The sequence below is a fragment of the Trichechus manatus genome, unplaced genomic scaffold, assembly GCF_000243295.1.
Source record: "Trichechus manatus latirostris isolate Lorelei unplaced genomic scaffold, TriManLat1.0 scaffold00001, whole genome shotgun sequence".
NCBI lineage: Eukaryota > Metazoa > Chordata > Mammalia > Sirenia > Trichechidae > Trichechus > Trichechus manatus.
In genome coordinates this window covers 35732270-35755648 of record NW_004443937.1, presented here as the reverse complement: position 1 = coordinate 35755648, position 23379 = coordinate 35732270, and the positions used below count along the sequence as shown (strand labels likewise).

Below are 23379 nucleotides of genomic sequence, written 5' to 3'. Positions count from 1 at the left end.
CAGTGCTGCAGTGAACATGGGTGTGCATATATCTATTCGTGTGACGGCTCTTATTTCTCTAGAATATATTCCAAGGAGTGGGATAGCTGGATCATATGGTACTTCTATTTCTAGCTGTTTAAGGAAGTGCCAAATCGATTTCCAAAGTGGTTTTACCATTTTACATTCCCACCAACAGTGTATAAGTGTTCCAGTCTCTCCACAACCACTCCAGCATTTATTATTTTGTGTTTTTTGGATTAATGCTAGCCTTGTTGGGGTGAGGTGATATCTCATGATAGTTTTGATCTGCATTTCTCTGATGGCTAATGATCATGAGCATTTCTTCATGTGTCTGTTAGCCACGTGAATATCTTCTTTGGTGAAGTGCCTGTTCATATCATTTGCCCATTTTTTAATTGGGTTATTTGTCTTTTTGTTGCTGAGGTTTTGTAGTATCTTGTAGATTAGACACTGATCAGATTTGTTGTAGCCAAAATTTTCTTCCCAGTCTGTAGGTTGTCTTTTGACTCTTTTGGTGAAGTCTTTTGGTGAACATAAGTGTTTGATTTTTAGGAGCTCCCATTTATCTAGTCTCTCTTCTGGTGCTTCTGGATTGTTACTTACAGTTCGTATTGTGTTTATGCCGTGTATTAGAGCTCCTAGCATTGTCTTTATTTTTTCTTCCATGATCTTTATCGTTTTTGATTTTATATTTAAGTCTTTTGTCCATTTTGAGTTAGTTTTTGTGCATGGTGTGAGGTATGGGTCTTGTTTCAGTTTTTTGCAGGTGGATATCCATTTATGCCAGCACCATTTGTTAAAGAGACTGTCTTTTCCCCAATTAATGGACTTTGGGCCTTTGTCAAATACCAGCTGCTCATAGGTGGATGAAGATGTCATACCTTTTATCTCTTTCATTATTAGCTTAAATATTTGGGTTATTTTGTATTCGTGTCCTTACTCAAAATTAAATTAATTTTTTTTCTGTTTACTAGGTATCTATCTTTCTAGGTATGCTGATTTATTACAAGCTAATCCTTTGGAAGCTGGGGCAACGGGTGATGTTGTTATTTTTAAAATAATGAAGGTAACTTCAACTCTTATGTTTCATATATCAAAGACAACATTTGATTTGGATTTTAGATGGCCCTGAGTTTTTAAGAGGTTTGAGTAAATTAAAAATATATGCTTGTTGGTGTTTGGTGTATAAAAATACTTTTGAGAGTGGTTTATTAAAGAAAAGAATGAAGGAAAGAGGGCAGTATGTTTGATAGTGTAATTTAGTGAAAAGTGTTGTGAATAGAATTTTTATTTTCTTGTTACTGAACAAATTCAAACAACTTTTTTTTTCAGTGCTTAACTTCTCCTTAGCACCCTGGTGGCACAGTGGTTAAGAGCACGGTTGCTAACCAAAAGGTCGGCAGTTCAAATCCACCAGCTGCTCCTTGGAAACTCTATGGGGCAGTTCTACTCTGTCCTGTAAGGTCACTATGAGTCAGAATCGACTTGACGGCAACGGGTTTGGTTTGGTATGGGTTAACTTCTCATTGCTTTGATATTGGTAAAAAGTGTTCGGTTTGCTTTATTACCAGGTATTAGGGGGTAAGAATTATTGGTATAGATGGTTTATATTCAAAGAAGTATTCCATAATGTTAACGTTATAAAGCCAGTAATTAGGTTTGGGTGGAAACTTACCAGGTTTTCTCTATTTTAGGGTAAAATAAAGAGTATATATGACCCCATGGGTGTAAAAAATTTGGACTCTACATTAAACAAAAGAGCTTTGGACCCAACACCAAAGCATGAATGTCACGTATCGAAGAATGCCAATAGGGTTACATCACTTTTGGCTTACAGGGCCTATGAGCTTACTCAGGTAGGTGCCTGGATCCATTTTAATGCTATAAGCTCATGTCTGTTTGTCACCAAATTCTTCAAAATGCCCCCATTGTTGTTCCTTCTGCCACCACAGCAGCTTAGACTCTGGTTTCTACACATCACTGCTAGGGGCCTTCTAGACTCCATTGCCTCTCACTGTTTGTTCAGTGTTCCCAGGACAGCTAAGAAACATACAGTAGCTTTTCAGGCCTGCAGAATGTTATTCAGACTCCTTAGCTTAGCTGTCCCTGCCTGTAGACTGAGCTACAGCCTGGTTTTTGTCTGACCACTGCCTTCACCACACCTTATTTCATTTGAAGCTTTGGCTTCTCCTGGCCTATACCAATGTCCTACTCATCCTTAAAGTTAAAGTTGAAGTCCCGTGGAATATCTTAATTCTTATTATTTTTTTGCTGTTGATTTGATAGATATTTTCTGTTTTTATTAATGTTTTTCTTAGGTATAAACTTAGCTTAGAATTAACGTTTAAAACTGTATTCAGTTGTAATTGGTGTATAGTAAATCTACACATATGTAACATTTTATGAGTTTTAGTCGTTAAGTTTTTACATGAGGTTTGACTATAAGGTAATGCTGTTCTTTTTAACAAACATGAAAAATGTGTATATCCAAATGGAGTGCTTGTGAAAAGTAGGGGGCTGTGTCCTCCAGAGATGCTAACCTCCCTGGAAATGTTCTTTTTCTTTTCTTTAATATTTATTTTATTTACAAAAAATAAAATTTACTCTTGCTCCTTTCTTTTTGAACAGTCTCAGTGGTGGAAGTTCTGTTGTTGGAGACTTTTAGCAAAAATTATATATTCACCAAGTTCATCTGGAACTCACTCGTTTGATTACCTTCTGGGTAGTAGTAGTATTCGTAGATACGAGGTCTAACTGTAAAATAGTTGTTGGTGTTTGTAGCAGGACTTGTAAACTGGTTTCTCGTGTCCCCAAAATTTCCAGGTGTTTTTAGAGTAGCTACACATTATTGAAATCAGTAGTTTCCCAGGGGAATGGACTTTGAAGGACAGTGCTGCTTTGTTTATAGACTCATGTGCTCTATTTAAATGAAAATGACTAGTTCCTTTGTAGCTCAAGCTCAGGTCACTTGCACATAGTCTGCAAGTCACAAAAGCCTAACCTGACGAATGTGGTGAATGAATAAATTGAAGAGGCAAATGAGTAGTGAGAAAAGAGCTGGTAACCTTTGTCACCTGTGTTTCTCGTCTCTACCTCCCCTTTGCTGCTTTGTCTACAATTCGAGCCCAGAATGTTTTTCTTTTGAAATAATGAGCTGAATGATGGTTGGGTTAGTTAACTAAATGATAGTTTTGTTTGGTTGAGATTGCGTCTTTAGTATTTTATTTGACAGATAATGTTTTATAAAGAGTTGGCTCCTGTGGACTGACCTTGGAACTTAGGCTCCATTTGTAACATTTTTATGAGGAAATTTGTTGGCCAGTATGGCCAACCCAAAAGTAAACTGCTGAAATGCCTATTAGTACCTTATAGGAGCCCTGGTGGTGCAGTGATTAAGTGCTCGGCTCTCAACTGAAAGGTCAGCAGTTCAAACCTATCAGTCTCTCTGTGAAAGAAAGATGTGACAGATGGCTACCGTCAAGGTTTACAGCTTTGTAAACTCTATGGGGCAGTTCTACTCTGTCCTATATGTTCACTATGAGTCAGAATCGACTTGATGGCAATGGGGTAGTAGTATCTTGGGATCTGATGTATATGTAGAAGCAGAATATTTTCCATTCCAAAATGAATATACATTGCAAATTATTTTAGTTAAATTGTTAAGTGGTAACTTAAAGACATTTCTGTCAGGCATTTAAATGGTGTCATATTTCTCAGAAATCAGGCAGGTAAATTTAAGGTTCCCACTCTGTACTTTTTACCTTCTTAAAGAAGTTAATTTTACATTTTCTTATTTTTAGTATTATTTTTATGAGTATGGCTTTGATGAGTTAAGGCGAAGACCAAGACACGTGTGTCCATATGCAGTTGTGTCTTTTAATTACAAAGATGATACACAAACTCTGAAGTTTCCTTCATCACGGTAAGACTTGTGTAAGTTTTATACATCATCCAGAATGGTATTGTGGTGTATATCTTGCTCTGCTGAGTTAGGAGGAACACTTTTTTTTCTTCCCATTTTTAAAATTTTCCTTAATTAATTAGATACTTGAGCATTCATAATGACTTTTGAAAGGTCAACATGAAGGATAGACACTTTACAAACTAAAATTTACTTAAACCTTTTCTGGTTAACTCTTTTCCTTGGTATTGAAGTTTTATGTAGTAAAGTTTTTAGAAGTAAAATTTTGTGTATTAGCTTTGCTGAAAATGGGGTGCTTCTATAAAAGATGTCCAGGCTCCACCTCAGACCAGTTAAATCAAATATTTAGTGGGGAGCCTAGGCAGTAGTAGTTTGTAAAACATTCCAGGTGATTCTGGTTTTCAGTCAGTGTTGAGTACCATGGTTAGATTTTTTATAAGCTCTAAATACAAGGTGACCAAATACAAAGCAGTTCCCTTTCTTTTTCCCCATTTGGTGAGTCCAGAAAATGTTTGACCAAATTGGATATGTAAATTGAGATAGATGTAGGTGAAATGATTGTTTAATTTGGTTACCTATGCATATTTAAAGTAACATATGATATCTATTAATTTAGAAATGCTACTGTTTTAAAAATCCATGTTTCATGAAACTTTTTGTGATCAACCTCTGTATCTGTTTTCTAGATCACATCATCTTCTCTTCCATTAAAATTTGAAATACAGCACTTTTTTCATGTCAGTGAATAGCATGGGAACCATCCCCAGCTACAAGTACCAATTCACATAATATCAAGACAGTTGTGTTTTTCATTTTTTCATGACTGTTTGAGTCCCATGATATGCACATTTAGTACAGTGCCTTTTGAAAGTGATCTTTAAACGACATCTGGCATTTATAATCGGGAATTTCTTTGGGGATATATTTTCTTTGCCTCCTCTTTGATTTCATCTGTTGACTCCCATATCATTTAAAACAAGCCTTGATTGTATGTCTTTGGTGTACCTTGAATGTGCCCAGAATGCTCCTGCCTCAGGGCTTCTGCATTTGCTGTTCGCTCGTCTTCCCCAATTTTCTGCATAGCTTACTCCCACACTTCCTTCAAAGCTCTCCTTAAAGCTCACCCTATCGATGACAGCTTCCCTAATCTCTTTTTAAAACCCCGCTATCCTGTGTCTCTTTATTTTTCTCCATAGCACGTAAAGCCGTTATCATCGGATAAACTATATATTTACTTTTTGATTGTTGTGTCTTCCACATTAGATTATAAGCTCCATGAAGGCAGGAACTTTGTTCTGTTCATCCCTGTAATCTTGTTACCTAGAACTGTGCCTGGTAAATAATAAGAGCTTAGTAAATATTTACTGAATGAATGAATAAGACTGTTTCTTTGAAGCTATCATCAAAATGAAGTAATTGACAGAGACATTATTAAAGAACTTTTTCCTTTTTTAATGGATATTTTTGGGAAAAAATACCTTTACATTTGCACAGTGTTAAAAATAGCACTTAAATCAAGGTCTTCAATGTTCACTTTCATGTTGTAATGCTTTTCTTTTTTAAAAATTTATTTGTAGATCAAACAGCTTTAATGCAGATAGAAACACAGGTAAGATTCTTTTTATATTTTTTTCTTTTAATTTTGCATATTGCAAGAATAAGTACATATAGTAAAACATCAGTAAGTTAAGTGCTTTGTTTATTTTCTTAATGAATGATGAGAATTTGCAGAAAAAGATCTTGAGGCCATATTTATGATGTAGCATCATTTGGTAGTCCAAACTTAAGATTTCCTTTGAGAGGTTGCTGCTACTGTGAATGAACTAGAGTTTTAGCACTTCAGTTGAACAGGTAAAAAATAAAACAGGTTTCACAGTTCAGCCTTTTAAAAATTCATCAAAGAGGTTTAGGATTTAAATGAGATAATTAGAGAAGATTAAGAGCAATATTGACATTTACTACCTTCAAGTTTCTCCACAATGAAAAGAGAGCTGTTAGAAGTTAAAAGACATTGTGGGCATATAGTTAGCCAGATTTAATATAGTCTTTGAAGGAAATGAGAGGGCGGTAATAATATTGTCTTTGCTCCTCAGCTTTCTGATATGAAGACATTTAGACAAATGAATTTGTTGTTCTTTGCAGCTGGAATTATTTTATATGGGAAGAAAATACCTATAACAGAAATCTTAATATTTGAACTCTTCTGTAAATATAAAGGTCAAGTTTTCTGTTTTTCTCTACTTTTGTTTCTTGACGTTTTTCCACTTACTTCTAGTAAACTTGTGTTTATTTCCCTGGGTTGCCATGAGACTGAATTGGGTCATTATCTTTTTATTTAGATAAATTCAGCTACACCTTGTGGAAAGGACAGCTTTTAAATAAAGGAAAGCTTCTGTGTTATATTTCTCTGAGGTCAGCCACGCGTGCTTTTTTGCCTATCAAGCTGTGAGTATATTACGTAATAAGAAGATAGCAAACGGTGGTTGCTGATTTTATCAATTTCTTCTTTACTTTTTTTCCGATTTCTTTCTTACGTTTACATTTTATTTTGTCTACAACATAAGAACTTAAATGTTGGTTTGTTTTAGAAAAACATTGATTTGATAACTTTAGAAACTTTATTGGCAAAATGAGTTCTCTATTTCTCTAACAACAACGAAAGACCAAACCCATTGTCGTCTAGTCGATTTCGACTCATAGTGACCCTGTAGAAAAGAGTACAACTGCCCCATAGGGTTTCCAAGGCTGTAAATCTTTACAGAAGCAGACTACCACATCTTTCTTCTGCAGAGCAGCTGGTGGGTTCGAACTGTTGACCTTTCAGTTAGCAGCCAAGCACTTTAACCACTGTGCCACCAGTACTCTTTATTTTTCTGTGGGCTGGGATAAATAGTCATACACTTTCATGGTATAAAAACTTTTCTTAGTGATGTTAAATTTTAAAATAATTTTTTAAAAAACAATTTTATTGTGGTTTGGGTGAAAGTTTACAAGGTAAATTAATTTCCCATTCAACATTTTATACACATTTTATTTCGTGACTTTAGTTGCAATCCCCTCACTGTGATAGCATTCTACCAACTTCCTCCCTGGGTTCCCCGTTGCTATTCACCCATCTTTCCTGCCCCTTCCTACCTTCTGAAGTTTGTTTTTGGACAGATGCCGCCCTTTTGGTATTGTATGATTAATGTTCTGAGGAACACGTTTCTCACGGGTGTTACTGTTCATGTCATAGGCTTGTCTGTTATTTGGCTGATAGGTGATCTCTGGGAGTGGGTTCAGCTCCAGGTTTGAGGGATGTGTAGGGGTGATAGACTCGGGGGTTCCACCAGTCTTTATCAGGCCAGTAAGTCTGGTCTTTTTTTTATCAATTTGAATTTTGTTCTCCATTTTTCTCCCACTCTTTCCAGGACCTTTTATTGTGATCCTGGTCAGAGCAGTTGGTAGTGGTAGCCAGGCACCGTCTAATTCTTACGGTCTCAGGCTAGTGGAGGCTGTGGTTTGTGTGATCCATTAGTCCTTTGGACTAATTATTTCCCGGAGTGTTTGATTTTCTTCACCCTTCTTTGATCTGGACGGGAAGAGATCAGTAGTTGTATCTTAGATGGTCACTCGCAAACTTTTAAGACTCCAGTCACTACTCAGCAAAGTAGGATGTAGAAAGTTGTCTTTATGAACTCCGTTATGCTGATTGACCTAGATGTCCCTCGAGACTACAGTCCTAAGCCCTCAAGCCCAGCGACTCAGTCCCTCAAGGTATTTGGTGATAGCTAAGGAGTTTTCATAACTTAGCCCTGTGTGTGCTCCACTACAAATGTGGATATCTCACAGCACATACAAATACATATGTAGAAATAGTCTCTGCCAAACCTTTAGATGTTTGTGGGTATACTTCCATATGCCATCCCATACCTGTTTAGCTTACACATCTACCTTTATATCCACTTGTAAGTTATTGCTTGTTATTGCTGTTATTGCAGGATTGCGTATGTAATGGTGTTTACTGTTGTTGCTTTTTACTCTTGTGTACCACCCAGTGTCTTCCTTTGTCTTGGTCATGTTGTACTGACATCCCCCTTATTGTGCACTGCCTTCCCCTTTACCCAAGTTAATATGTGTGTGCTATGTATAGGGTTGCCATGAATCGGAGTCGAACCGACAGCAACGACTTTGGTTTTTTTTTTGTTTGTTTACTATCTAGTTAGACATTTTCCCTCTCTCCCCCTCCCATCCCTGTTAAACCATCAAAGAACATTTCTTTCATGTAAACCTTTTCCTGACTTTTTATAATACTAGTCTCATACAATATTTTCCCTTTTGTGATTGACTTAACTTCACTAAGCATAATGTCCTCCAGGTTCATCCACGTTGTGAGATGTTTTGCGGATTTATCATTATTCTTTATTGTTGCATAGTATTCCATTGTATGTATGTAACAAAAATTTGTTTCTCATTTCATATGTTGTTGGGCACTTAGGTTGTTTCCATCTTTTTGCTATTATGAATAATGTGATGAACATGGGTGTGCATTTGTCTATTCATGTGACAGCTGTTATTTCTCTAGGATATACACCTAGTAGTTGGATTACTGGATCATATGGTATCTCTATTTCTAACTTTTTAAGGAAGCACTGTACTGTTTGACATAGTAGTTGTATCATTTTATAATCCCACAAGCAGTGTATGAGAGCTCCTATCTCCCCATGCCCTCATCAGCGTTTGTTTTTTTTAATTGTTGTTTTAAGTGAAAGTTTACAATTCAAGTTAGTCTCTCATACAAAAATTTGTACATACATTGTTATGTGACCCTTGTTGCTCTCCCTATACTTTGATAACACACTCCTGCTTTCTACCCCAGATTTCCCATGTCCATTCAACCAGCTCCTGACCCTCTCTGCCTTCTCATCTTGCCTCTCAACAGGACCTGCCCATTTAGTCTCACGTATCTACTTGAGCTAAGAAGCACACTCTTCACGAGTATCATTTTATGTCCTGTAGTCCAGTCTGTCTGAAGAGTTGGCCTCGGTCTGGGGGCCATGTCTTCTAAGGTCCCTCCAGTCTCAATCAAACCATTAAGTTTAGATTTGTAATAGCCAAAATTTTTTTTCCCAGTCTATAGGTTCTCTTTTCACTCTTTTGGTGAAGTCTTTTGATGAGCATAAGTGTTTAATTTTTAGAAGATCGCAGTTATCTAGCTTATCTTCTGGAGTTTGTGTGTTGTTGGTTATGGTTTGTATCTTGTTAGTGCCGTTTATTAGGGCCTCTAGCGTTGATCCTATTTTTTCTTCTATGAACTTTATAGTTTTTGTCTTTGTATTTAGGTCTTTGATCCATTTTGAATTAGTTTTTCTATATGGCGTCAGGTATGAGTCCTGTTTCATTTTTTTGCAGGTGGACATCTAGTTTTGCCAGCACCATTTGTTAAAAAGACTGTCTTTTCCCCATTTGATAGACTTTGGATCAGGTTACTGTAGGTGGATGGATTTATAGCCGGGTTCTCCATTCTGTTCCGTTGGTCAATGTCTCTGTCGTCGTACCAGTACCAGGCTGTTTTGACTACCGTAGCTGGATAGTAGGTTCTGAGGGCAGGTAGTGTGAGTCCTCCTACTTTATTCTTCTTCTTCAGTAGTGCTTTACTTATTTGGAGCTTCTTCCCTTTCCATATAAAGTTAATGAATAGTTTTTCCATCTCTTTAAAGAATCTTGTTGGTATTTGGATCGGGATTGCATTGTATTCGTAAATTGCTTTGGGTAGAATTGTCATTTTCACGATGTTGAGTCTACCTATCCATGAGTGGGATTTTTTTTCCATTTACGTAGATCCCTTTGGGTTTCTTGCAGTAGTGTTTTGTAGTTTTCTTTGTATAGGTCTTTTACATCCCTGGTTAGATTTATTCCTAAGTATTTCATTTTTTTTTAGGGGCTATTATAAATGGTATTGTTTTCCTGATTTCCTTTTCATCGTTCTCTTTATTGGTGTATAGGAATCCAACTGATTTTTGTATGTTTATCTTGTATCCTGCTACTCTGCTGAATCTTTCTATTAGTTCCAGTAGATTTCTCGTGGAGTCTTTAGGGTTTTCTATGTATAGTATCATATCATCCGCAAACAGGGACACTTTAACTTCATTACCGATTTGGATGCGCTTTATTTCTTTTTCTTGCCTTATTACTCTAGCTAGAACTTCCAGCACAATGTTAAATAGGAGTGGTGATAAAGGGCATCCTTGTCTTGTTCCTGTTTTCAGGGGGAATGTTTTCAGCCTCTCTCCATTAAAAATGATGTTGGCCGTTGGTTTTGCATAGTTGCTCTTTATTATGTTGAGAAATTTTCTTTCTATACTTATTTTAAAATGAGAGTTTTTATCAGGAATGGGTGTTGGACTTTGTCTAATGCCTTTTCTTCATCAGTTGAGATGATCATGTGATTCTTTTCTTTGCTGGTGGATTACATTGATTGATTTTCTGATGTTGAACCATCCTTGCATACCTGGTATGAATCCTACTTGGTTGTGGTGTATTATTTTTTTGATACGATGCTGAATTCTATTGGCTAGAATTTTTGCATCTATATTCATGAGAGATACTGGTCTGTATTTTTCTTTCTTTGTGGCATCTCTGCCCAGTTTTGGTATCTGGGTTGTGCTGGCTTCATAGAATGAATTTGGAAGTATCGCTTCCTTTTCTGTATTCTGAAATAGTTTGAGTAGTACTAGTACAAGTTCTTTTCTGAATGTTTTGTAGAATTCTCCAGTGAAGCCACCTGGGCCAGGGCTTTTTTTTGTTGGTATTTTTTTTTTTTCTTATTACTTTTTCAGTCTCTTTTCTTGTTATGGGTCTGTTAAGATTTTGAACATCACTTTGTGATAGTTTGGGTAGGTAGTGTGTTTCTAGAAATTTATCCATTTCGTCTAGGTTTTCAAATTTGTTGGCGTATAGTTTTTCATAATACTGTGTTATGATCCTTTTTATTTCAGTTGGGTCTGTTGTAATGTCACCCATTTCATTTCTTATTTGGGTTATTTGCATCCTGTCCTGTTTTTGTCAGTCTGGCCAGTGGTTTATCGATTTTGTTGATTTGTTCAAAGAACCAACTTTTGGTTTTGTTGAGTCTTTCTTTTGTTTTTGCATTCTCTGTTTCATTTATTTTTGTTCTGTTCTTTATCTTTATCATTTCCTTTCTTCTGGTGGTTGTGGGCTTTTTTTGCTGTTCTTTTTCTGTTTGTTTGAGTTGTATAGTTAATGTTTTGATTTTGTCCCTTCTTTTTTGATGTGTGCATCTGTTGCTATAAATTGTTCTCTGAGGACTGCCTTTGCTGTGTCCCAAAGGTTTTGATATGATGTGTTTTCATTCTCGTTTGATTCTAGGAATTTTTTGATTCCATCTCTGATTTCTTCTATTACCCAGTGGTTTGTAAGCAGGGTGTTATTCAGTTTTTCCATGTAATTGATATTTTTCCTTGCTCTTTCTGTTGTTAGTTTCTACCTTGATGGCATTGTGATCAGAGAAGATATTTTGTATTATCTCAACGTTTTGGATCTTGTTGAGGATTGCTCTGTGGCCTAAGATGTGGTCTGTTCTGGAGAACGCTCCATGTACATTGGAAAAGAATGTGTACTTTGCAGCTGTAGGGTGGAATGTTCTCTATATGTCTGTGAGGTCAGGTTGGCTGATTGTGCCCTTTAGGTCTTTTGTATCTTTGCTGAGTTTCTTTTTAGATGTTCTGTCCTTTACCGAGAGTGGTGTGTTGAAGTCTGCTACTATTATTGTGGAACTGTCAGTTTCTCTTTTCAGTGCTGTTAGAGTTTGTTTTATGTATTTTGGAGCCCTGTCATTGAATGCTTAGATGTTTATTATGGTTATTTCTTCATGATGGATCATCCACTTAATCATTATATAGTGCCCTTTGTCTTTTATGGTAGATTTTGTTTTAAAGTCTGTTTTATCTGAAATTAGTATTGCTACACCTGGTCTTTTTTGGTAGTTGTTTGCTTGATACGTTTTTTTCCAACCTTTGGTTTTTAATAAATTTACGTCTTTGTTTCTAAGGTGTGTCTCTTGTAGACAGCATATTGACGGATCCTGTTTTTCTATCGATTCTGTCACTCTCTGTCTCTTTACAGGTGCATTTAGGCCATTTACATTCAGTGTAATTATTGATTCAGGTGTGAGTTTATTGCTGTCATTTTGTAGTGCTTGTCTTTGTGGTGCCAACATTTTCTTTGTTCTTGTTACTCTCCTTTGCTGAATTCCTTTTGTTTATGGATTTTTTTTCATTTCTTTTGTTTTTGTAGGTTTTGTTTTTACTGAGACTTTCTGTTTTTCTTCTTTATTTTGATGAGTAGGTTTGTTAACTTTCTTTGTGGTTACTGTGAAATTTACCCTTATCTTTCTAAGTCCGAAGCAGTCTGTTATTACTTGGTATCACCTTGCCTTCTTCTTCATTAGAAGGTTCTGTACCTACACCATTTATTCCCTCTTTTATTGTTCTGATGTTGTTGTCATTTACAGATGAACTGCTCTGATTCCCTGTTGTATTTCTTTTGGTTATGGATAGTCCTTGAGAGTTCATTTCCTAGATTGGTATCTGGCTGGTATGATCCTGCATCCTAGATTCAGCCTGTGAGCTGAAGTTGTTTGTTCTCAGATCGAAGGACTCCCTTTAATAATTCTTGTAAGTTTGGCTTGGTTTTCACATAGTCCCTTAATTTCTGTTTATCTGGAAATGCCCTAATTTCACCAACATATTTGAGAGACAGTTTTGCTGGGTATATAATTCTTGGCTGGCATTTGTTTTCTTTCAAGGCTTCATGTATGTCATCCCATTGCCTTCTTTGCCTCCATGGTTTCTGCTGAGTAGCGTGAGCTTATTCTTACTGACTTTCCTTTGTAGATGACTTTTCGTTTATTCCTAGCCGCTCTTAAAATTCTCTCTTTATCTTGGGTTTTGGCAAGTTTGATTGTAATATGTCTTGGTGACTTTTCTTTTGGGATCTACCTTATGTGGGGTTCGATGAGCCTCTTGGATAGATATCTTGTCATCTTCCACGATATCAGGGAAGTTTTCTGCCAACAAATCTTCAGCAATTCTCTCTGTATTTTCTGTTATCCCCTCCGTGTTCTGTTACTCCAATCACTCGTAGGTTATTCCTCTTGATAGAGTCCCACATAATTCTTAGAGTTGCTTCATTTTTTTAAATACCTTTATCTGATTTTTCCTCAAATAAGTTGGTGTCAAGTGCTTTTTCTTCACTCTCACTAATTCTGACTTCTTTTGCCTCAATTCTGCTCCTGTGACTTTCTGTTGTGTTGTTTAATTCTGAAATTTTATTGTTAATCTTACAGATTTCTGATTTCTGTCTCTCTATGGATTCTTGCAGCCTATTAAATTTGTCATTTTGTTCTTCTCTAGGCTTCCTAAGCTCCTCTATTGCTTTGTATATGCATTCCCTGGCTTGGTCTGCATTTTGTCTGATCATCTTTCTGATCTCTGATCACTATATATTAGTGTTTTGTATTCTGCCTCCAGTTAATTCCAAGAAATTCTCTTCTTCCGGAAAATTGCTTGATTCTTTATTTTGAGAGCTTGCTGAAGCCATACTGGTCTGCCTCTTTATGTGGTTTGATATTGACTATTGTCTCTGACCTGTGAATAAGTTATTATGTTTATTTATTTTATGTTTGCTTACCGTGTCCTAGCGTCTTGTTTTGTTTTGATATGCCCAAATAGGCTGCTCATGGGAGCTAGTCCGATCACCGACGTTCCTGAAGCTCCAGTGTCCTGCGACCAGGTGGCCAGACCTACCACTGTGTGAGCCCAGGAGTCCACCCACTCCTCCTGTATGGATTCAGCTCAGGTGTTTAGTTAGTTGGCCACCAAGTGTGTGGTGTGGGCTCTCAGCTACAGTCCTAGATAGGCATGGGTGATTCATGGAGGCACAGGCACCCGGCTGCAGCAGGGGATCACACACTGAGCAAGGCAGGGTGCCAGTGGCTGCCCCTGAGTGTCCAGGAGGGAAGCATGTCTCTGTTCCCTAGAGCACATAGGTGGGTGGATTTTGCAGCTGAACTATGAGCACCCAGTGCTGTTGGCTGTAAGGACTAAGGTTCACCACTTATTCTTGGACCGCTGTTGCGGGTGGATAGGTGGCATGGGTGGATCTACCAGTCCTCAGGCCCCCGATGTGTACAGGCGAGGTCCCTGCCTAATGGGCAGAGCAGTGTCAAATGTCATGAATCTGCCACACCACAGCTGAAACAGTTGAAGTTAGACTTCAGGTATATGCCCTGTTGTACTGTGGTAATGAGGACCTACGCTGTTGAAATGGGCCCACACAAGTCTATGCAGGGGTGAAAGGCATTCAAAGTCCTTGGACCCCTTACCTTATGCCTTTTCCTAACCTGATTTCCTGGCTTAGGCGTGTTGGCAGATTATTTTTTCCTCTGTTTGTTAGTTTGTTCCCTCTCCAAGGCCTGGAGAATGGTCCAGGGCGTGGACGGGTTGTGATTCCAGACCAGGGGTTGCAGCAGTCGCTGAAGCCGGCCTGGGACCCGGTGCAGAGCGGGGAGGGGGAGGTCAGTGGGAGAGAGGATTTTCCCAAAAGGGACATTATTTGATCTGCACAATAGGCCAGATGCAAGTACTTATCTTTTGCCAATTGAGTGCTCCTTTTCTCTGGTTCTGGATGCCTGGGTAGACTCTCTGCTGCTGGGCCTCTCCTGATGTGGAAAACACCTCCCGAGCGCCACTGCTTGCCTCACCGCTCACACGAGCTAATCTGACCTGAAGGGTGCTGGCTCCTGCCAGGTCAGTTCTGGCAACTCCTCACTGCTTCTGCACCGTCTCTCCCTCCCCCTGCCACTCAGTCTGATTCCTCAACTTTGCCTTTGATGTTCATGGCTCCTAGATTGTCATATATAATCGATTCACTTGTTTTTTTGGGTCTTTGTTGTAAGAGGTACCACAGGAAGCACCTGACTACTCCGACATTTTGGCCTCACCTCAGCATTTGTTATTTTCTGTTTTTTTTTGATCATTGTCATTATTACCAGGATGAGATTATGTTATTGTTTTGGTTTACATCCGTCTGATGGCTAATAGTCACAAGCGTATGTTCATTATTTGTTGGCCACCTGAATGTCTTCTTTGGTGAAGTGTCAGTTCATGTCCTTTGCCCATTTTTAAATTGGATTGTTTGTCTTGTTGTTGTTGAGGTGTTGAAGTTTTCTATAAATTTTAGAGATTAGTTTCTTGTCAGATATGTTGTTGCCAAAAGTTTTTCCCAATTTGTAGGTTCTCTTTTTATACTCTTTTGGAGAAGTCTTTTGATGTGCTTAAGTGTTTAATTCTTAGGAACTCTCAGTCATCTAGTTAATCTTCTGTGTTTGTGCATTTTTAGTTATATTTGATAGTCTATTTATGCCATAAATTAGGGTACCTAGGTTTGCCCCTATTTTTGCTTCCATGATCTTTATGGTTTTAGGTTTTATATTTAGGTCTTTGATCTGTCTTGAGGTAGTTTTGGTATATGGTGTGAGGTATGGATCCTATTTCATTTTCCTGCAAAGAGATACCCAGTTTTGCCAGCACCATTTGTTAAAGAGACTATCTCCTCCCCCTTTCAATGGATTTTGATTGTCGAAGATCAGCTGTCCATAGGTGCATGCACTTAGGTCTGGGTTGTCAATTCTTTTCCATTGATCTAAGTGTCTGTTGTTGTACCAGTACCTGGCTGTTTTAACTACTGTGGCCGTATAGTAAGTTCTGAGATCAGAAAGTTTGAGGCCTCCTACTTTGTTGTTCTTCTTCAGTTGTGTTTTGCTTATCCAGGGTCTCTTTCCTTTCCATATAAAGCTGTTGATCAGTTCTTTTCTTCTTTTTAAAAAATGTCGATGGAATCTGGATCAAGAGTGCAGTTGTATCTGTAGATTGCTTTGGTTAGTATTGACATTTTCACAATGTTAAGTCTTCCTGTAAGTGAGCATGGTATGTTCTTATGTTCATGTAGGTCTCTTTTGATTTCTTGCAGTAGTGTTTTCTAGTTTTCTTTGTATAAGTCTTTTACATTCCTGGTTAGATTTATTTGTAAGTATTTTATCTTTTGGGGGACTATTCCCTGGGGAAGGACATTGTGCTTGGTAAAGTAGAAGGTCAGTGAAAAAGAGGAAGACCCTCGGTGACATGTATGGACACAGTGGCTACAGCAGTGGGCTGAAGAATAACAGTGACTGTGAGGATGGCACAGGACCGGGCAGTGTTTCATTCTGTCCTATATAGAGTCGCTGTGAGTTGGAACCAACTCAACGGCACCTAACAACAACAACAACAATGTAAGTGGTATTGTTTTCCTGATTTCTTTTTTGGAGTTCTCTTTGTTGGTGTAGAGGAATCCAACTTACTGTTATTTATTTATTTATTTTTTAATTATTTTTATTGTACTTTAGATGAAGGTTTACAGAGCAAATAGTTTCTCAGTAAACCGTCAGTACACATATTGTTTTATGACATTGGTTAACAGCCCCATGACATGTCAACACTCTCCGTTCTTGACCTTGGAGGACCTTTTTTTTTTTTTTGGTGAAAATATACATAGCCAAAGTTACACCATTTCAAAAGTTTGCATGTGTACAATTCAGTGACATCAATTACATTCTTCCAGTTGTGCTGCTATTCTCACTATCCTTTTCCAAATTGTTCTGTCACCATTATCTTCAACTCACTGCCCCCTAGGCTTCCCACCAAACCTTTTGAGTTGCCGTTGTCAGTTTGATCTTACATAGATAATTCTCTTTTTTTTTTTGTGCCTCAGATGAAGGTTTGAAGAACAGATAGTTTCTCATTAAACAGTTAGTACACGTATTGCCCTATGACGATGGTTAACAACCCCATGACATGTCACCACTGTCCCCTCTCAACCTTGGGTTCCCTGTCACTAACTTTTCTGTCCCCTCTTGCCTTCTAATCCTTGTCTCTGGACTGCTGTGCCTCATTAGTCCCATTTTGTTTTATGAAGCTGCCCAATCCCTGGCTGAACAGTGAACTTCGGGAGTGACTTCACCACTAAGCTAAAAGGATGTCTGGGGGCCATACCCTCAGGGTTTCTCCAGTCTGTCAGGCCAGTAAATCTGGTCCTTTTTTTTGTGAATCAGAATTTTGTTCTACATCCTTTGCCATCTCTGACCAGGACCCTCTATTGTGATCCCAGTCAGAGTAGTCAGTGGTGGTAGCCGGGCACCATCTAGCTCTACTGGACTCAGTCTGGTGGAGGCCTTGGTAGCTGTGGTCCATTAGTCCTTTGAACTAATCTTTTCCTTGAATACTGTTCTCTTCATTCTCCCTTGCTCCCGAAGGGATGAGACCAGTGGAGTATCTTAGATGGCTGCTTATAGGCTTTTAAGACCCCGGACGCTACTCACCAAGGTAGAACGTGGAATGTTGTCTTTATAAACTGTGTTATGCCAATTGAGCTAGATGTTCCCCGAGACCATGGTCCCCACAGCCCTCCGCCCAGCAGTTGAGTCCCTCAGGGAGTTTGGAAGTGTCTGTGGAGCTTCCATGACCTTTTCTTGTACAAGTTGTGCTGGTTTCCCCAGTATTGTGTACTCTTACCCTTCACCAAAGTTACCACTTGTCTATTTAGTTCCCCCCACCCCTCCCATTGTTTCTTTTTGTGTATAAACTTTTACATGAGTTTTTGCAGTAGAGGTCTCATACAATATTTGTCCTTCTGTGATTGACTTATTTCAGTCAGCATCATGTCCCCCAGTTTCATCCGTGTTACGAGATGCTTCACAGATTCATTGTTGTTCTTTATCTTTGCATAATACTCCATTGTGTGTATGTACCATAGTTTGTTTATCCATTCATCTGTTGATGGGTGTTTAGGTGTTTTCCATCGTTTTGCTATTGTGAACAGTGCTGCAATCAATATGGGTGTGCATATGTCCATTCATGTGACGGCTCTTATTTCTCTAGGATATATTCCTAGGAGTGGGGGAATCCAACTTCTTTCATATTTTGGTCTTGTACCTGCCACTTTTCTGAATCCGTCTATTAGTTCTAGTAGCTTTCTTGTAGAATTTCTAGGATTTTCTATGTATATGATCATATCATCTGCAAATAGAGATCATTTTATTTCTTCCTCACCAATTTGAATGCCTTTTATTTTTCTTGCCTTATTGCTCTGGATAGGACTTTCAGTACAATATTGAATAAGAGTGGTGATAAAGGGCATCCCTTTATCAAGAAGGATGCTTTCCCATTCAAGGAGAATGCTTTCAGTCTCTGTCTGTTGAGAATAATGTTGGCTGTTGGTTTTTGTATATATGCCCTTTAATTATGTTGAGGAATTTCACGTCTGTTCCTTTTTTGCTTAGAGTTTTTATCAGTAATGGGTGTTGGATTTTATCAAATGGCTTTTCTGCATCGATTGAGATGGTCATGTGATTCTGGTTCTTTGTTTTATTTGTGTGATGAGTTACATTGATTGATTTTCTGATGTTGAACCATCCTTGCATACCTGGTATGAATCCTTTTTGGTCATGATATATATGTTGTTTTGATATGGTCTTGGATTCTTTTGGCTAGGATTTTATTGAGATTTTCATGTCTATATTCATGAAGGGTATTGGTTTATAATTTTCTTTAGTGGTGTCTTTGCCTGGCTTTGGTTTGAAGGTTATGCTTGCTTCATAGAATGAATTCAGGAGTATTCCATCCTTTTCTATGTTCTGGAATAGTTTGAGTAGAATTAGTGTCAGGTCTTCTCTGAATGTTTGGTAGAATTCTCCATTGAAGCTGGGCCAGGATATTTTTGCTTTCTCGTGTGTGTGGTGGGAGGGTGGTTTATGACCTCTTCAATTTTATTCTTTTGTTATGAGTCTCTTCAGATTTTCTACCTCAGTTTGTGTTAGTTTCAGTCAGTAGTGTTTCTAGAAATTTGTCCATTTTTTCTAGGTTTTCAAATTTGTTGGAGTACAGTTCTTCATAGTATTCTATTATGATCCTTTTTATTTCAGTTGGTTCTGTTGTAATGTCACCCATCTTATTTTGTATTTGTGTTACTTGCCTCTTCTCCATGTTCTGTCAGTTCTGCCAGTGGTTTGTCAATTGTATTAATCCTTTCAAAGAACCAACTTTTGTAGTCTTGTTGATTCCTTCTGTTGTTTTTCTGTTTTGTCTTTTTTTTTTTTTTTTTTTTGGTCTGCTCTAATCTTTATTATTCATTTCTTTTGGTGACTATGGGGCTTTTTTGCTGCTCTTTTTCTGTTTATTGGAGTTGTTGGGTTAAGGTGTTGCTATTGGCTCTTCTTTTTCGATGTGTGCATTCTTTGCTATAAATTGACTGAGCACTGCTTTTGCTGTGTCCCAGAGGTTTGGTATGTTGTGTTTTCATTCTTGTTTCTTTTTTTTTTTTATTTCTTCTGTTATCCAGTGGTTTTTAAGCAAGGTATTATTCAGTTTCCATGTATTAGATTTTTTTTCCTTGTTATTCTTGTTACTGATTTCTAATTTTATGGCATTGTGATCTGGAAGATGCTTTGTATTATTTCGATGTTTTTGAATTCATTGAAGCTTGCTTTGTAGACTAACATGGTCTATTCTGGAGAATGATCCATGTGCACTGGAAAAAATGTGTACTGTGCTGTTGTTGCGTGGAGTGTTCTGTGTGTGTCTATGAGATCAAGTCGGTTGATGGTGTTGTTGAGATCTCCTGTGTCTTTGTTGAGTTTCTTCTAATTGTTCCATCGTTCGTCAAAATTGATATGTTGAAGTCTTCTACTGTTATCGTGGAGTTGTCTATTTCTCTTTTCAATTCTGTTAAATTTTGCTTTATGTATTCTCAAAGTCTTTCATTGAGTGTGTAAGTATTTATTATGGGTATATCCTCTCGTGGAGTTGACACTTTAATCATTATATAATGCCCTTCCTTATCTCTTATGGTAGTTTTTGCCTTAAATCTATTTTATTAGACATTAATATTGTCACTCTTGCTCTTTTTTGGTTGCCGCTTGCTTGGTATATTTTTTTCCATTCTTCGTTTTAGTTTATTTTTATCCTATTTCTAAGGTGTGTCACTTGTAGACAGCATATTGATGGGTCATATTTTCTTACCCATTTTGCCATTGTCTTTTCACTGGTTCATATAATCCATTTATATTCAGTGTAATTATTGATAGGCATAAATTCATTACTTTTATTTTGTTGTGGGGTTGTTTTTTTTTTGTGATGCTGATGATTCTTTGTTCCGTACACTTTTCTGTGGTGAGTTTTTTTTTTTTATGAACTTTATTTTTGTTTCCTTCATTGTTGGTTTTGTGTTTACTGAGTCTTTATGGTTTTCTTCTTTTTTTATTATTTATTTATTTTGCATATTATTATGGTTTAGGTGAAAGTTTACATTGCAATTTAATTTCTGATTCAAAAATTTATATGCAAATTGGTTTGTGACATTGGTTGCAATCCCTGCAATGTGTTAGCACTCTCCTCCTTTCCACTCCTGGTTCCCTGTGTCCGTTCATCCAGTTTTCTTGTCCCTTCCTGCCTTCTCATCTTTGCTTTTGGGCAGGTGTTGCCCATTTGGTCTTGTATACTTGACTGAACTAAGAAGCACGTTCCTCATGTGTATTTTTGTTTATTTTATAGGTCTGTCTAATCTTTGGCTGAAAGGTGGACTTCGGGAGTGGCTTCAGTTCTGAGTTAGCAGGGATGTCTGGGGCCATAGTCTTGGGATTCTTCCAGTCTCTGTCAGACCAGTCAGTTTGGTCTTTTTTGTGAATTTGAATTTCGTTCTACATTTTTCTCCCACTGTCTCCAGGAACCTCTATTATGTTCCCTGTCAGAACAGTCAGTGGTAATAGCTAGGCACCATCTAGTTCTTCTGGGCTCAGGTTGGTGGAGGCTGTGGTTCGTGTGGTCCGTTAGTCTTTTGGACTAATATTTTCCTTGTATCTTTGGTTTTCCTCATTCTCCTTTGCTCCGTATGGGATGGGACCAATAGATGTATCTTAGATGGTTGTTCACAGACTTTTAAGACCCCAGATGTTGTTCACCAAAGTAAGATATAGAACATTTTCTTTATGAGCTGTGTTATGTCAGTTGACCTAGAACGTGGTCCTCAGTCCCAGTAACTTGATCCTTCAAGCTGTTTGGATGTATCTAGGATGCTTCTGTGGCTTCGCCTTGGTCAAGCTGTGACGACTTCCCCTATATTGTGTGTTGTCTTTCCCTTCACCAAAGTTAACACTTGTGTACCATCTAGTTAGTGATTCCCCTTCCAACCCCTCCCATCCCTTGTAACCATCAAAGATTATTTTCTTCTGTGTCTAAACCTTTTTTTTTATAATAGTGGTCTCGTACAGTATTTATGCTTTTGTGATGGACTGCAGCGTCATCCGTGTTGTGGTATTTTTCACAGATTCATCATTGTTCTTTATCTTTGTGTAGGATTGCATTGTGTGTATATACCATAATTTGTTTATCCATTCATCTGTTGATGGGCATATAGGTTGTTTCCATCCTTTTGCTGTTGTGAATAATGCTGCAGTGAACATAGGTGTGCATGTATCTATTCGTGTGATGGCTCCTATTTCTCTAGTATATATTCCTAGATGTGAGATTGCTGGATTATGTGGTGTTCCTATTTCTAGCTTTTTATGGAGGCACCATAACGTTTTCCATAGTGGTTGTACCATTTCACATTCCCACCAGGAATGCGTAAGAGTTCCAGTCGCCTCGCAACTGCTCTGACATTTGTTATCTTCTGTTTTTTGATTTAGTCCCAGTAATGTCGAGGTGAGACGGTATCTCACTATAGTTTCAATTTGTGTTTCTCTAATGGCTAATGATTGAGAGCATTTCCTCATTTGTCTGTTAGCCTCCAGAGTATCTTCTTTTGTGAAGTGTCTGTTAATATCCTTTGCCCATTTTTTAATTGCATTATTTTTCATTTGTTGAGGTGTTAAAGTATACTGTAGATTATAGCGATTAGTCCCTTGTCAGATATGTCATAGTCAAAGTTTTTTTCCCAGTCTGTAAGTTCTCTTTTTACTCTTTTGCTGAAGTCTTTTGATGAGCCATAAGTGTTTAATCTTTAGTAGATCCGAGTTATCTAGTTTAGCTTCTGGTATTTGTGTACTATTACTTATGGTATGTATTCTATTTATGCCATGTATTAGGGCCCCTAGCATGGACCCTATTTCTTCGTCCATAATCTTTGCCATTTTAGGTTTTATGTTTAGGTCTTTATCCATTTTAAGTTAGTTTTTGTGTATGGTGTGAGGTATGGGTCCTGTTTCATTTTTTTATAGCTGGACATCCAGTTTTGCTAGCGCTGTTTCTTAAAAAGACTGTCTTTTCCCCATTTGATGGATTTTGGGCTTTTGTTGAAGATCAGCTGACAATAGGTGAATGGATTTACTTCTGGGTTCTTGATTCTGTTCCATGGGTCTATGTGTCTGTCGTTGTACCAGTACCAGGCTGTTTTGACTACCATGATTGTAGAGTAGGTTCTGAGATCAGGTAGTGTGAGGCCTCCTACTTTGTTCTTTTTCTTCAGTAACAGCTTTGTCTACCCGGGGCCTCTCTTCTTTTCTTGTAAAGTTGGTGATTAGTTTTTCCATCTCCTTCAAGAATGCTGTTGGTATTTGGATCAGGATTGCATCATACCTCTAGATGGCTTTGGGTAGAATTGACATTTTCATAATGTTGTCTTTATCCTTGAGCATGTTATATTTTTCCATTTATGTAGTCTCTTTTGGTTTCCTGCATAGTGTTTTGTAGTTTTTTTTGTATACGTCTTTTACTTTTTTTTTTTAATTTTTTTATTTTGATTGGAAGATTTGTTAGTTTTCTTTGTGGTTACCCTGAAATTACTTTTGTTTTCCTAGGTTTTAAACAGTCTGTTCTGTCTTGATGTCACCTTGACTTCCTCTCCGTGTGGACGTTTTATAACTACACTGTTCCCTCTTTTAGTTTCTAAGTTGTTGTTTGCAGATTGACGTCTCTAGTGTCCTGTTTTCAGTCTTGTAGCTTTATTTTATTTTTGATACTTATTTGGGTTGGTTTTCAGGTGATGTTGTCATGTGTCTTTAATCTAAAGTTGTCTGATGTTGGTTCTCTGTCCAAAGGACTTCCTTTCGTCTGGTTTTTACATATTGCCTTGATTTCTGTTTATGTGGAAATGTCCTAATTTCACCATCATATTTGTGGGATAGTTTTACTGGATATATAATTATTCATTGGTAGTTTTTTCTTTCAGGGTTGTATATACATCATCCCATTACCTTCTTGCCTGCATGGTTTCTCCCAAGAAGTCATAGTTTAGTCTTATTGGTTTCCCTTTGTAGGTAACGTTTCATTTTTCCCGACCTGCTTTCAGGATTCTTTGTCTTTGGTTTTGGAAAGTTTGATTATGATATGTCTTGGTGATTTTCTTTTTGTAGTTTATCCTAT

The 23379-nt window shown here is 37.6% G+C and overlaps 1 protein-coding gene across 5 annotated transcripts in view; it reads left to right on the top strand.

Annotated features, from left to right (window-relative positions):
* Window positions 1-23379, top strand: part of LOC101359150 (protein TASOR) — a 92172-nt gene that overhangs the window by 15067 nt on the left and 53726 nt on the right. For 4 of the 5 annotated variants that reach the window (XM_004368629.3, XM_023727408.1, XM_023727403.1 and 1 more), the window contains exons 5-9: window positions 978-1069; window positions 1698-1859; window positions 3804-3925; window positions 5503-5534; window positions 6265-6370. In XM_004368629.3, the coding sequence (XP_004368686.1) occupies window positions 978-1069; window positions 1698-1859; window positions 3804-3925; window positions 5503-5534; window positions 6265-6370 (514 nt within the window). Of the gene's footprint in view, window positions 1-977; window positions 1070-1457; window positions 1512-1697; window positions 1860-3803; window positions 3926-5502; window positions 5535-6264; window positions 6371-23379 lie in introns of those variants that run through there. The other variant, XM_023727413.1, reaches the window with a different exon arrangement.